General features: G+C 46.0%; 1 protein-coding gene across 1 annotated transcript in view; it reads right to left on the reverse strand.

Annotated features, from left to right (window-relative positions):
- Positions 1–12,268, reverse strand: part of LOC125943729 (A disintegrin and metalloproteinase with thrombospondin motifs 16-like) — a 201,438-nt gene extending 189,170 nt beyond the window's left edge. The window contains exons 1-2 of the mRNA XM_049663207.1: positions 12,234–12,268; positions 11,948–12,072 (exon numbers count right to left, since the gene is read on the reverse strand). Coding sequence (XP_049519164.1) covers positions 11,948–11,956 — 9 coding nt within the window. The 5' untranslated portion in view covers positions 11,957–12,072; positions 12,234–12,268. The remainder of the gene's footprint in view (positions 1–11,947; positions 12,073–12,233) is intronic.
- Between the last annotated feature and the right edge of the window lie 1,600 nt (positions 12,269–13,868).

Genomic DNA, 13,868 nt, shown 5'->3' on the forward strand with positions numbered 1-13,868 from the left:
GACTGTAGACGTGGACTGTAGTGTCGACTGTAGTGAAGGACTGTAGTGCCGCGTGGGCTGTTATTGGGCATTGTCCTTTTTTTTAAAGTCCTAATGTTCTTCTTCAGATATATCTACACAATGTCTTTATAGCCTGCGAAACTCCCAAAATATATGTTTTGTCATCAGTCAAGTGCCTGAGTGGCATGCCGAGCAGGTAACTGGTGTTGTAACACTTGCATCTTAGTTTGGCAAGTCCTCAGCTTTGTAGACTTCCATGATCTAGTTCTGTGGTTCCTCACTATAGAAGTACAAGATGTTATGGCGTAAGATTTTCTTGAAAAGATGCCACTTGGCAAGCCCGTACTTTATCAGAGCATAGCTGGGGCGTGCCTTAGCGGAAAAAGAACAGCAAAAGGCAGTTTTATGCCGGCTACCTTCACAACAATACAACAAAAATTGACACATATATACAGTCAACTCTCAGTAACTTGACCTCGGTTAATTTCACTTTTTACTTTCAAACGCACTGCAATGTCCAAGCAAGAAACCACATATTGCTATGAAACAAAACACTTATTCGAATGCACAAGCATGTCGCTTTGGTGAATTCAGCCTCTACAGTGTCCCCTCATGCGAGCAGCGGCAGCTAAGGTCTGAAAAACAAGAAATTCAAGAAACAACTCTACTGCTTCCCTTGGTGTGAAGCTGTTTTACTTTGCCTTTCCTTTACTTTTATTTTTCAAAATATCCACAACCTAAATTTTCCTTACAGTTTAACACTGAGGCAGTGTTTAGCATGTTGGCGCATGTTGATGCCTGTCAGCTGAGTTGTGCTTCAAGAGCAAGCAGGAAAACATTACAGACCACCTCGGGTGATCTAAAATACCTGCTTTTATTCTGCCATTGTTAATTTCATCTTTCGGATAATTCAACCAACTCTTGGGGTCCTGCGAACGTCAATTAGCAGAGGCGACTGTACCTGTTACTGCGCATCAACACACTCAGTTGCATTGACAGTGCTACGTATACAGTAACCAACCCTCAGAATTCTATAAGATCTTGGAGGCCACACTCAGCAGAGGCAGCTACATGCAACTGGCGTGTGTAGACCAGAAGTGCAAAGATGAAATACTTTTTTATGGTCTTTTTGAGATTACATAATTGTGTATTTTTCATTTGTTCACCTCAAGAATAGCAATTGTAGTCAGAAGAGTGGAATTTTGGACCCGCTGGTGATGCATATTTGAGTGTGGTGAAGCGCAAAAGACGGGACAGAGTGAGACGAGACGGACGGGACAAGCGTTACTGTCAACTGCGAATGTTTTTGGGAAAAAATTTCCTGCAGCAAGAGCATTACAGCAGGCCGGTTTCCAACATCTGCTCCTTCATGCCGTTTCAGAAACCCTGCTTAAACAGCTGAGCAAAGAGCCGTCAGTAAACGTTGTAGGTACCCCGCAGAAGAGGTGTTTATTCGCGGTTGTGCCTATGTGCACAAGGTTTCGCACAACTTAAGGAAAGTCGTAGGGAAGTAAGGAGTGGATCTTGTGTTCTCTGCGTCATGCAGGTTGGTACAACTGTGCAAACGCATCACGGGTAGTCAGGAAAGGATTTGTTGTACATCAAAACACTTGCATAAGTGTGATCCATGCGCCACAGTGGTCATGTTTACTTGGGACAGACCGGCCAGTGCCTGAACGACCGGCCACGACTACGCTACAGGTGTTGCATATCGGGAGAAGGGTTGAATATTGCTCTACACTGCAAAAGTTGTCGTTGCTATCCGCGGATGACCCGAATACGGAAGTTCTGGCCGTGGAAAAACCAAATTAGAACGCAAGCTTTTGGAAGCAGTGTTAATCGAAAATTCTGGAACTTATAAGTAGGTTAGCGCCTTTGCAGGCACTTTTAAACAAAGAAATGCAACTCATGAGTAGCCACAAATAAGCTGGTTTGTTAATTCTGCTTTTGCTTCTTTTTAAAGACGATAGTGTTTCTTGGGCTACCTAAACGCAAAAAACTTTGTCACTCGATTCAACCGCTCGGCCAAAAGCAAGCATGAAAAGATTATTTTTACTCCTCAGGGGCACCACATTTCGAAAGATATGCATCAAATGAATTTGAAAAGTTAAAAACATTACAAACATTGTTACAAACATTACAAATTGTTACAAACATTACAAAAACAAACTTGAAAGAATGTTAATGATACTTACTACCCACAGCTTCCAATTTATCGGGGGTCAATGTCGGCTTCTCAACAGCCTTGCCAACCTTCAAGCACCGACGAGGAGCCCCTGTGACGCTCCTACGCCGAGCGCCAGGGCTCCCCACATCAGTTATGCCAGTTCTTTGCAGAACATTGAGTCCCGGCCATGGCACTGGAGCAGGCCCCAGTTATCGTTGCCAATGTATAAAACATTTCCTAGGTGTACCTGCAATAAAAGATGGCAGAGACACATTAAGACTGCTTACGTGGGGGAACGTGAAAGCACCTTTAGTCAACCAAATGGCTGCAATGTGACGTGCGTGTCAGCCTGTGCACTAGGCACACCTTAAGTCAGCCAGAACTAAGGAGCTGCCATGGCATAAGGGAAGCGTGCTCCTTTCACACTCCAGGTTCTATTCCCACCTAGTCCTGCACAACTTTCTTATTAAAGCAATTAATTTGCTTTTTTACATGAACCTACCTAAATTTGACATCACTCCAAGCGTTTTGATGTGCTTTTATTGCTTGTGCAATAGGCCATCGGTTTTATGTCAATAAATGCTGGTAGCAAAAAGAAGTATGTCTAACCGTGCGATAAATATAGCCGGAAATGGCAGGTACGTCCAGTGGCATTAGTGTGGGAGCTGCACACAAAATTATATAGCTTACCCCGTTTCAAATTTATTTTAAAGAGCAGTTTCAGTGAGCCCAAGTAGAGGCTTTCAGCTTTTTGCAGTGCAGAAACAGGTACAGTTTGTGCCAGCCAACCAGATGAAGAGCTCTCCTAGTAACTGTCTCTAATCACCCTCTCAGCAATTAGTGATAGCCAAAGTAGAGCTTGTATCTCTACAACTGACACATGTCCCATTTCCTTAATGTGGTATTCGTCACTGATTTTGATGGTCAATTGGTTGCCATAGATGAACAATCGAAATCTGGCACGCAGCACCAGTCGCGTCAGTGCATCATCAAGTGGCACGAACATATTTCTCCCTTGAGTGAATTATGGTGCTCTCCTGGGCACATGTTGAGGCACCAGCCAGTCTGCCCCATGTACATTTGACCGAATATATACATGATCAAAAGAACTATGCTACCCCTGACGAACACAAGACAAATTGGGTTGCATCTTTAACTCAGCAAGCCTCAATTCTCATGTGGACTGCTATGCACGCACATTTCCAGTGAAAAATAAAGTAGGCAGGATATGCACGACAGTCCACAAGTGAATTGGGAAAGGCGAGCAGGCAAGGGAGGTTTGCTTGGTTAAAGATACCACCAAATTTGTCTCGTGTGTATGAGAGGCAGTGTACTGTATTCCTTTCACACCTGGTCAAATGTACACAGAGCAGACTGGCCGGTAACTAAATGTGCCAAATAAATTCCCATATTTCACTCAAAAGACCAGCATGCTCGTCCAGTCAGGCTGGAATAAGATCATCTGTTTTCACCTACGGTGAAAAATTGACACGAGAGATCAGTGAGGCATACCACATAAACAAGACATGCGAGCCAGACCCCATGATCAATTCATGAAATAAAAGGCATCCTTTCTAGATGACAAGTGATTGAAGTTAGTCTGCACATATTTACTTTTTTTTTACACAAATACCATTTATTGTGATTTTATGCCTTTATATTACAACTTACGCCTTCCCTCTGAAAGAAATTGCGCACAACATAAGCACACATGCAGTGTTGCTATTTTTAATCCTTCCATCAAAATAAATCGTCAGCTAGCAGCAATCATGTTGTATGCTACCCTTTTCCTCCCCATGTAAATTATATCCTGAAAAGTTAGATGAACTGACCAGCAAACTCATAAGTACACTACAAATTTCACCTAGCAAACACGGCTGGTTCTCAGAAAATGCACAAATACGGTGATAGGTATCTGTTGGCATACTGTGGCAATAGTAAGTGCCAGTTAGCTTCGACACTAGACTGTTTTAGTATAGCATATGCAACTAATAGCGTACGCCTATATGCTATAGTACAGCATATGCTAAACAGCACACGTTTATTACAGTTTTAGTTGGCCTGCGAGATCTTCCGATCTCAGAGGTCATATGCCATCGTCGCACCTATCTCTCAACTTCACTGACAGGTGGCGCTGACATATCTCGAAGGTTTCCCTCGTTAGGCTTCGTGTCGTTCGAAACGAGAAGCGATCTCGAAAACTCCACAAGGTTAACCATATTACACTGTTGTCGAAGCAGCCTGAGGGTAAGCGAAAGCTGTTTATGCAGTCATTTGCTACGAACGAAGCGAATTCTGCAAAAGCCACGCCAAATTCCATTCAAAGTGGGCAGCGGGGACCGCCGCCATATTTAACGTAAACTATGCAGACCACACCCAGACGGTAATGCTAAATCTGAGAAATAGCGTGCATACGGATAGCGTTCTGCACATGCGCAGTGATGACTCGCTATTTAAAACTGTCTACTGCTGCAATACTTCAGCTGTCAGGCATCTACAATGCTTAAGACACCACAGAAGTGTAAGTGCCCAACAAAAACAAGCGGCGCATCAACCATAAATATGACTTGAGAGTAGTGACAACATAGGCTGTTTCGTGTAGCTAAAACACTAGCCAATATGTAGAAAGTATATGCACAAGTATACACACCTATAGATATTTGCCTACCTAACTTAAAACTGAGGCAAGAAAAAATACTTAACATCAGGACATGGTCATGGTTAGGTCTACTTTTATATAGAACACAATAAGGTGTGCATAACAGCTATGAACACAAATAAACAGCAAATTGCATAAATATTTGGCCTATTTAGTAAGCTCTGTTGATTAATGTCGTTTAACTTATCCACGAATGATAATGATACCGAGATGCTACTTTTTGGAACACGTACACTACATACATACCTGACCCGACCATCCAGATTACACGTTGCACTACGGCAGGCATAGCCAAGGGGCCTGGTGGCTGTTCCGTTATGTGGGCACTGTTATGGGTCACAACCTCTCCACTATAAAATAAGTTCTGTGTTAACTTATAGCAGTGGCACATAGCTTTATAAAGCTGTCAAATTTTCTACACATGCATGGAGCATCTAAATATAGTCACAAAAACAATGTTTGCATTATTGCAGGGTGGCAACAGAGCCCAAAGTAGAAGTCACTGATGAATGTCTTGATAATGGGGGCCATTTCATCACAGTAAAATTATTGACACGCAGCAGCACATAGCAAAGAAATGTTTGTTTACAAAACAATTCATTTTTTTGTTTCATGACTCAGTTTAACTTTCCCCTGTCATGTTTAGTTACGTATAAGGTATGTCAAAACATCTTGTCTTAAAAAGTAAGTTGGATTAGTGGCAAGCTGTGATTGCTTAATTTTTTTCTCTCTAAAACTGTCGTAAACCGAAAACTTCGTAAGCAGATATTATTTACAACGTCGAGGCATTTATAAGCAAGGAAACGTCATTGCAATAAGAATCGGTGAAGAGGCAAATGAATCGTTATTATGCAACTTCAGCAGAAAAGCGGGAGCTCACGCGCAGCACGCACATGATGAACACGATTATTTTCGAACGTTGTATTTCCCATCCGAAGAAAACGCTTATCAAGATTTTCAATTTCGCATCGAAGCAATAAACTTGCGTAACTAAGTGCTGACAACCAGCGTTCAGCAAGCATCAGCACAGGTATCACTGTTGTCGCGGGACTTCTATTTCATACGCTCGCGCACGCTATGCACACACGAGAAGCTCACACAACACGCGTGTAGTTAGCCAGCACGATTACTTACCTTTTGAATGGTACGACGCGGTCGCGAAGCGCTCTCCAAGTTTCCGGTGCTCCGTCGACGATGTTACTTCCCGCATACATGCCGCTGCGTAGTTGACGAGCTGAGGCGCGCCAACACACAATATTTCTTTGCGACGTCCACCCAACTTTCCACGAGAACAAAGGGGTCGCACTCCACGGCATAAAATCGTTGGGCCACATTTGCCTGGCGCGCCACGCATACGGCGAGTTTGCAGCATGACACAAGGTATCTTCAGGCATTTCTGTGCACGCCAACTGCGACCCACTTCATAACAGCAAACACAAAAACACACGATCAAGCAAACGCGACGCTCGTAGCACCCCGCACATGCGACCGCCATCACAGAACACAGAGGAAAAACAACAGCGCCGCCTGCATACTTGTGAGACTGTTGTGGCCTCTGTGATGCTAAAAATATTAACCGGTACACTCACACGCTGAAATTTTGTGCTCGGTTGCGCCCAACTACGTATAGATGTTGCAAGACAAATTAACTATAGAAAAATCTACATTTTACGCTATAGTTTAGCGCAGAAAGAAATTATATCACGTATTTTTACCTTTGAACTGCTTCCGCCGTCTGCAGCCAGTAAAAGCATAGCCTTTGAGATTAGCTAACATTATTTTTATCTAGCAGTCGCTGTGGCGTGGTTTGAACGGTTTGGGCTGTCTCGAAGCTGTCTCGAAGCCAATCCATGAGGTTTCGCGATGCTGCCTACTTTTCCTACGCCATCACTTAGTTTTAAATAACTTTCTGATGTCGTCAACATGAATTGTAGCCTCAGGAATTGTTGACACGTTATCGGAGGTACAGATGTGCAGTGTTCGATGTTTCCGTGCGCGTTGTGACTGTTTCAGTCGGAAAGGATCAAATCCACGAGGGTTGATAGCTCGTGTGGCGCAGGTTACACCCGTATCGTCCGCATTTCCTTTCGTGTCGGTGTGTTGAATGTGCGCGGGTTTTGCTCCTGTCGTCCGTACCTTCTGTGTATCGTGCGGCTCGCGAAGATTCCTCCTAAAAAAAAAAAAAAAACATGTCTGCAGCGTGCATGTGTCCTGTGTGGTGTGTGAAACAACTGTGCGCTGGTGTACGATGTGTTTGCAGCCATATTGGTGGCTTAAAGTCCTTTGCTCTAGTGCCGTTTCTATGATGTAAACCATACGTGAACTGAACAAAATGCACTGTTTTCCATATGGACAAGTAGATATGATCTGTGTGTATCCACTGTGCAGTGTGGATGTGTTCGTCATTTTTATGCAGCTCGTATCATGGGGCTTGTGCCTATTCCTGATGGCCCTTGCTTAATGTTTCCACTTTTAGAAGCATGTGGCGTGCAAGCAGTCAGTCTTGTGCATTTGGTGTGGAAGAAGGGAATACTTTTATGCATAACTTTGTCTACTATAGGTGAACCGTTGCAACAATTAGCATTTTTTCCATGTGAACGCTTCTGCCATTTGATATAATTTGTAGCAGATCTTATCTGTGGAGAAGCATAATAAACATAATTTAACATGATGTTCCTTAGAAGATATTAATTACTGCATAACCACTATACAGCTCCATACCTCACTGTATGATAAAGATGAATGTTCAGTTGAAAATGAAGGTATCTTATAGTTGCATGAACGTATACATGCGAAATGCTGCAGCAGCTTTGCATCACATTAATGTCAATATTGGTGATATCCAGCAACGTTCTGGGAACGTGCTGTTTTGTAACGTTGCTACATTGATACCATTTACATGTTAAATTGGTGTTTACATGCAACGTTGACACAACGTGGGTGTCGGGACGTTGCTGTGACATTTATTTGTGACATCACTTGAACGTACAGCTGGCAACGTACATTCAACGTTGAGGTTGGCTGTTTAACGTTGCCTGACATTTGTTACAATCAGGCAACGTTTACGCTACGTTCTGTGTTACTTGGGTCCCTTTCCCTCAAGAACCACTTATCATCATCATCATCAGCGACGATTTCATCTCCATTGACGTCTTACGGAACCTCACGGCAACGGCGACGCCGACGGCAGAAATCTGCTTTGGAGTGTCCATATAATTGCTATCGCAATAAAAGCAGTCAGCATCACTTTGACATTCCTGCGCACTTGGCGGGCCTTCTTTAGTCTTGGTGACGTGGAATGCTTCCACTATGACGACTGGAATTTGGTTTCCGGGTCGTAGCCGTACAACCAAGTCTCGTCACCAGTAACTATGGTGTTCATGAAGTTGGGGTCACTGTTTGTGGGATCCAGCATGTCCTGTGAGACTTCAACACGAAGTTGCTTTTGCTTCACCGTGAGCAGCTTTGGCACGAATTTCGCCGCAGCTCTCTTCATGGCCAAATCTTCGGTCATAATGGAATGTCACGAAAATGTTCTGATGCCCACCTCTTCTGCAATTTCTCGGATACTCACAAGACGGTCCCACATCACCACAACGTTCACTTCGGCAATGAACTGGTCATTTCCGCTTGTTGAATGCCGCCCGGAGAATGGCTCGCTCTCCGCCGATGTGCGGCTGTTTTTAAACCGGTTGTACCACTCGTTAATCTGTGTGCTGCTCATAGCATCGTCACCGAAAGCCGTCTGAATGTTCCGAATCGTTTCCACTTGGCTGCCCCCCAGTTTCTGGCAGAATTTGATGCAGTAGCACTGCTCCAGTCGCTCCGTCATTTTCCTTGCAATAAAAAAATGGTCGCAGTTTCACCAGAAAGGCGAAGTATCAATTGCGATAGCAAATTAGTAGAGAGCTATACGGAGTAAGGATAGTATTTTATCAGCTGTATAATCTTGGACATGCAGCGGCACCAGTAACGCGCAGAACTGTTGTCGACGCCGTCGGCGTTTTGCCCGCGTTCGCACCGAACGCGCGCGGCCTATTTATGTAAATACGCATTTGGTGCCGCAGCTAAACGTCACCTCCACTCCCTCCCTCCCGTCCCCCCACAGCCTTTCGCGCGACGAAAAAAGTCGCGTTAGCTCTCTATATATGGAAAGGAGGAAAGAGACGCTTAATTCTGCAGCCCTTCAGGGAGCACGGCGCCGAACGCGCGTTTGCTCTCCGACGTGCGTTCGCTCCCCGTGAAAGCACGCGTCCCTCGCGCCCTTTCACTCGCACATACAGCGTCCGGAGCGCGGCGACGATTTCATCGCCGTTGGCGTCATACGGAACCTCACGGCGACGGCGACGCCTACGGCAGAAGTCCGCTTTGGAGTGTCCATATAATTGCTATCGCAATAAAACGGACGAGAGCACTGCGCACTACCTCACTCAAACGCTGCGTCCCAGCGACTGACGCTATCTGCTAGCAGGAGAAAATTCACGCATGCGCACGAAGGTTCAAGGTCGCCTGATGCAAGCGCATTTGTTTCATATTCATCAGGTGTTCACAAAAAAAATAAGGTCGGCACTTTTCTAACAGACCTCGTGCACTCCTGTCATACTACGCCAATTTTGGCACATACCAAGTAAACGAAACGACCATGAGAGCACCAACACGAAGGCGGCTCTTTCATGACCTACGTGACAAACATGTCATAATATTTACGTAATGACGTATCATTTATGTTCATCGTACACGTTTGTCATACTATGTCAATTTGGTAATTACCAAGTTGACAAAACGACTATGAGAGCATCAGGACTTAGGCGGCTGTTTCATGACCTACGTAACACACATGTCGTGATATTTATGTCACGACATATCATTTATCTGCGTCATACACTCCTGTCATACTATGCCAATTTTGGTAAATACCAAGTTAATGAAACAACCATGAGAGTACCAAGGCGTAGGCAGCTGTATAGATAGTTAGATGGATGCTGACGAAGTCGGAAATGTTCGCCAGGAAATACTTCGCATTAAAAAAGTTGTCGCAGTTTCACCTGAAAGGTGAAGCATCAATTGCGATAGCAAATTTGTAGAGAGATATACGGAGTAATGATATTAGCTTTATCAGCTGTATAAACTTGGACATGCAGCAGCACCGGCAACGCGCCGAACTGTTGTCGACGCCGTCGGCATTTTGCCCGCGTTCGCTCAAAATGCGTGCGGCGTTGGTGACTGTTGCCGGAGCCTCTGATATAAATAGGCACTTGGTGCCGCAGCTAAACGTCGCCTCCCTTCCCTCCCCCTTCCCCCCCTCCCCCACGGTCTCTCGCGCATCGGAAGAAGGCGCGTTTGCTCTACATATATGGTGATTGTAAAGGAGGAAAGAGACGCCTACTTCTGCAGCCCTTAAGGAAGCACGGCGCAGAACGCGCGTTTGTTCTCCGCCGTGCGTTCACTCCCCGTGAAAGAGCGCGTCCCTCGCGCCCTTTCACTCGCACATACAGCGTTCGGCGGCGCGCGGCCACGATTTCATCTCCATTGACGTCATACGGAACCTCACGGCGACGGCGACGGCGATGGCGACGGCGACGCCGACGGCGACGGCGACGCCGACGGCAGAAATCTGCTTTTGAGTGTCCATATAATTGCTATCGCAATAAAAAAAAATGTCACAGTTTCGCCCTAAGGGCGAAGCAATGAATGCGATAGCAACACAGCAATGTCATACGAAGTAAGGTGAGCGGCTTTGGTAGCAACAACACGCAGAACTGTTGTCGACGCCATCGGCGTTTTGCCCGCGTTAGCTCAAAATGCGTGCGGCGTTGGTGACTGTTGCTGGAGCCTCTGATATAAATAGGCACTTGGTGCCGCAGCTAAACGTCGCCTCCCTTCCCTCCCCCTCCCCCACGGCCTCTCGCGCGTCCGAAGAAGGCGCGTTTGCTCTACATATATGGTGATTGTAAAGGAGAAAAGAGACGCCTACTTCTGCAGCCCTTAAGCGAGCACGGCGCAGAACGCGCGTTTGTTCTCCGCCGTGCGTTCACTCCCCGTGAAAGACGCGCCCCTCGCGCCCTTTCACTCGCACATACAGCGTTCGGCGCGCGGCGACGATTTCATCTCCAAATGACGTCATACGGAACCTCACGGCGACGGCGACGGCGACGCCGACGGCGACGGCGACGCCGACGGCAGAAATCTGCTTTTGAGTGTCCATATAATTGCTATCGCAATAAAAAAGTTGTCGCAGTTTCACCTGAAAGGTGAAGCATCAATTGCGATAGCAAATTTGTAGAGAGATATACGGAGTAATGATATTAGCTTTATCAGCTGTATAAACTTGGACATGCAGCAGCACCGGCAACGCGCCGAACTGTTGTCGACGCCGTCGGCATTTTGCCCGCGTTCGCTCAAAATGCGTGCGGCGTTGGTGACTGTTGCCGGAGCCTCTGATATAAATAGGCACTTGGTGCCGCAGCTAAACGTCGCCTCCCTTCCCTCCCCCTTCCCCCCCTCCCCCACGGCCTCTCGCGCATCGGAAGAAGGCGCGTTTGCTCTACATATATGGTGATTGTAAAGGAGGAAAGAGACGCCTACTTCTGCAGCCCTTAAGGAAGCACGGCGCAGAACGCGCGTTTGTTCTCCGCCGTGCGTTCACTCCCCGTGAAAGAGCGCGTCCCTCGCGCCCTTTCACTCGCACATACAGCGTTCGGCGGCGCGCGGCCACGATTTCATCTCCATTGACGTCATACGGAACCTCACGGCGACGGCGACGGCGACGCCGACGGCAGAAATCTGCTTTTGAGTGTCCATATAATTGCTATCGCAATAAAAAGACAACTACTGCTGAGTGATTGCGATTGAGTGCAAGCTTAACAGAAGCTGCAGCCACACTAGATATCTACGAATCTTTCTGATTCCCATACCAATATTAGGGTCTATATTTTGCCCTATGTCAAAGCGTAAAAGAGTTACGGGGTAACTATAAAAATGTTCCTAAAATTGTTACAGAATCCTGTTTTTAATGGGAGAAATTATAAGATGCATGAAGTTATGCGTTGTCAGTCACGGAAAGTAGAAGCGTTGGCATTAAATACGGTAACAGCTTTAGTCAGTCCCATGCAAACACTTACCGAGTTCATGAGTATTACGATGTAGTCCACACGATCGCTTGTATTATTATGAAAATACTCGGTGTGATTGTAATCAGAAGTAACAAATGTTTCAATAGTGAAAGATGATGACGGTGCTCTTGACTCTGCCGAGAGCAAAAAGTCTGATTAGTTACGAAAGGTGCGTATTTTAAAACAAGGGTTTGGAGCACAGCATGCATAAAAAAGGCATGCACTTTTTTCAGTGAATTAAGTGTGACCAAGAGCTGACATCTCTGATATAATCCTCAGCATGTGATAAACAGACCTGGTTCAAGGTTGCTGGATGATGTCAGCAGACTCGTTCCTGAAACAGATGTAATGGATTCACAGTAAGTAAATACGCAAAACATGCGCACATAATAGCTTAGAGTAAAAAAGAAAAGCTAGTGGAACCAGAAAACCTATCCTACACTCACATTTTACCAGAGACATGAAGAACCCACGTAAAAGATGACACTATATCAGCTAATTTAAACATTCGAGTATGTCCAGGGCAATATCTATGGGAGACGCGCAAGAAAATTCTGCGCTGCGCAGGTGCAATATATTGTCACGTAGTAGTGATGGTAAAGAAAGCAGTCGCAAAACTGTGAATGACGAAACGGACCTTTCATTGCGTGAACCTGTGGCCAAAAAAGCAAGTCGCACTCGAAGCGCAACGGTAGCAGCGAACATAAAGCCCCTATATTTATAAAAGTAGCGCCATCCACTTCCCTCCTCCTCCGTTCCACTATCGCGCTCGGCGCGACCAGCGCGATCGAGGCGCGATATCGACAGTGGCGCCGCCTGCGTCGGGCCTGCCGTGGCAGACGACAGCTAACGCGCTACCAGAGGAAATCCGAGGAAAACTTCGATCGCGCCCTGCGGAGACGTTTTTGAGGCGCGATTTTGCTTCGTCAGTCAGTAACTGGTCTTAATAATGCCGTTTTGGAAGTAGCAACGCGACGATGCGAGACGGCGCAAATATCAAGTGTGCAGCAAGCGTTTGGGCACTCGGGATGGTAAACAAAAAAAGCCTTTTGCCCTCGCCTTGTCGGTTGCGGCAACTTAAGGCGCAGCAGCATGCAATCACAACGAAGTTCTTGTCCCTAACACGTTTGATCCGTTTGTGCGTACAGCACTTTCGTCGCACAGGCCCGAGAATGGCAGTCGGAGCGCGCTGGAAAGAAAAAAAATATACAAAAGCGCGACGCGAACTTCCACGTGGCACGGATTGGCCAATGCGGGAGCGGAGGAGGCTGGGGCGACAGGAGGCGGCTAAGAGAGGGCGAGGAGGAAGCGCCGGGGTGAGCGCGGTGGCGGCAAGATCTAAGAATGGCGCTACTTTTATAAATATAGGGGTTTTAAGCGAACACACTCGGCGATCGTCGAAATCTGCTCAGCGGCGAAACGCGTCGGCTTTTATACATGAGTCATCGAAGGTTCCAGAGTAATCCCTGGTGCCCGCGTGTCTTCCAGAAAGTACTAGACAATTCGCATCGTTCATACAATCGGATTATATAAGTGCCGGTGAGAACAGACAACGGATAGAAGTGTCATTAACGTTCGAGAAACTTGCGATACATGCGCGTCCTACGCCGAGCGATAACGTTTAACATTTGTTAGCCGGTGAAAAGCGGTCACCGGTGAAAGATAAACAAGTACACGTGTCAATACCCTCCCCATATAAAAACATCGTCGCGATGCTACAAACACGAAATCGGAAAAAAAAAACCAGGCGCTATAAAGAAAAAATAAAAAATGTGGTTGATCCCTCTTATATAGGAATCGGTATAGAACACGAAATTGAAACGTGTCTTCACAGAAGTAGTGTAATGTTTATTGCACATTGATATATAATGTCTATTGGTGTTTTGTGGCTAAAGCGCCCTTAGGCGTTGATGCACCCACGCTGACGCCT

This window comes from Dermacentor silvarum, chromosome 3 (assembly GCF_013339745.2).
Source record: "Dermacentor silvarum isolate Dsil-2018 chromosome 3, BIME_Dsil_1.4, whole genome shotgun sequence".
In the NCBI taxonomy this organism is placed as follows: Eukaryota; Metazoa; Arthropoda; class Arachnida; order Ixodida; family Ixodidae; genus Dermacentor; species Dermacentor silvarum.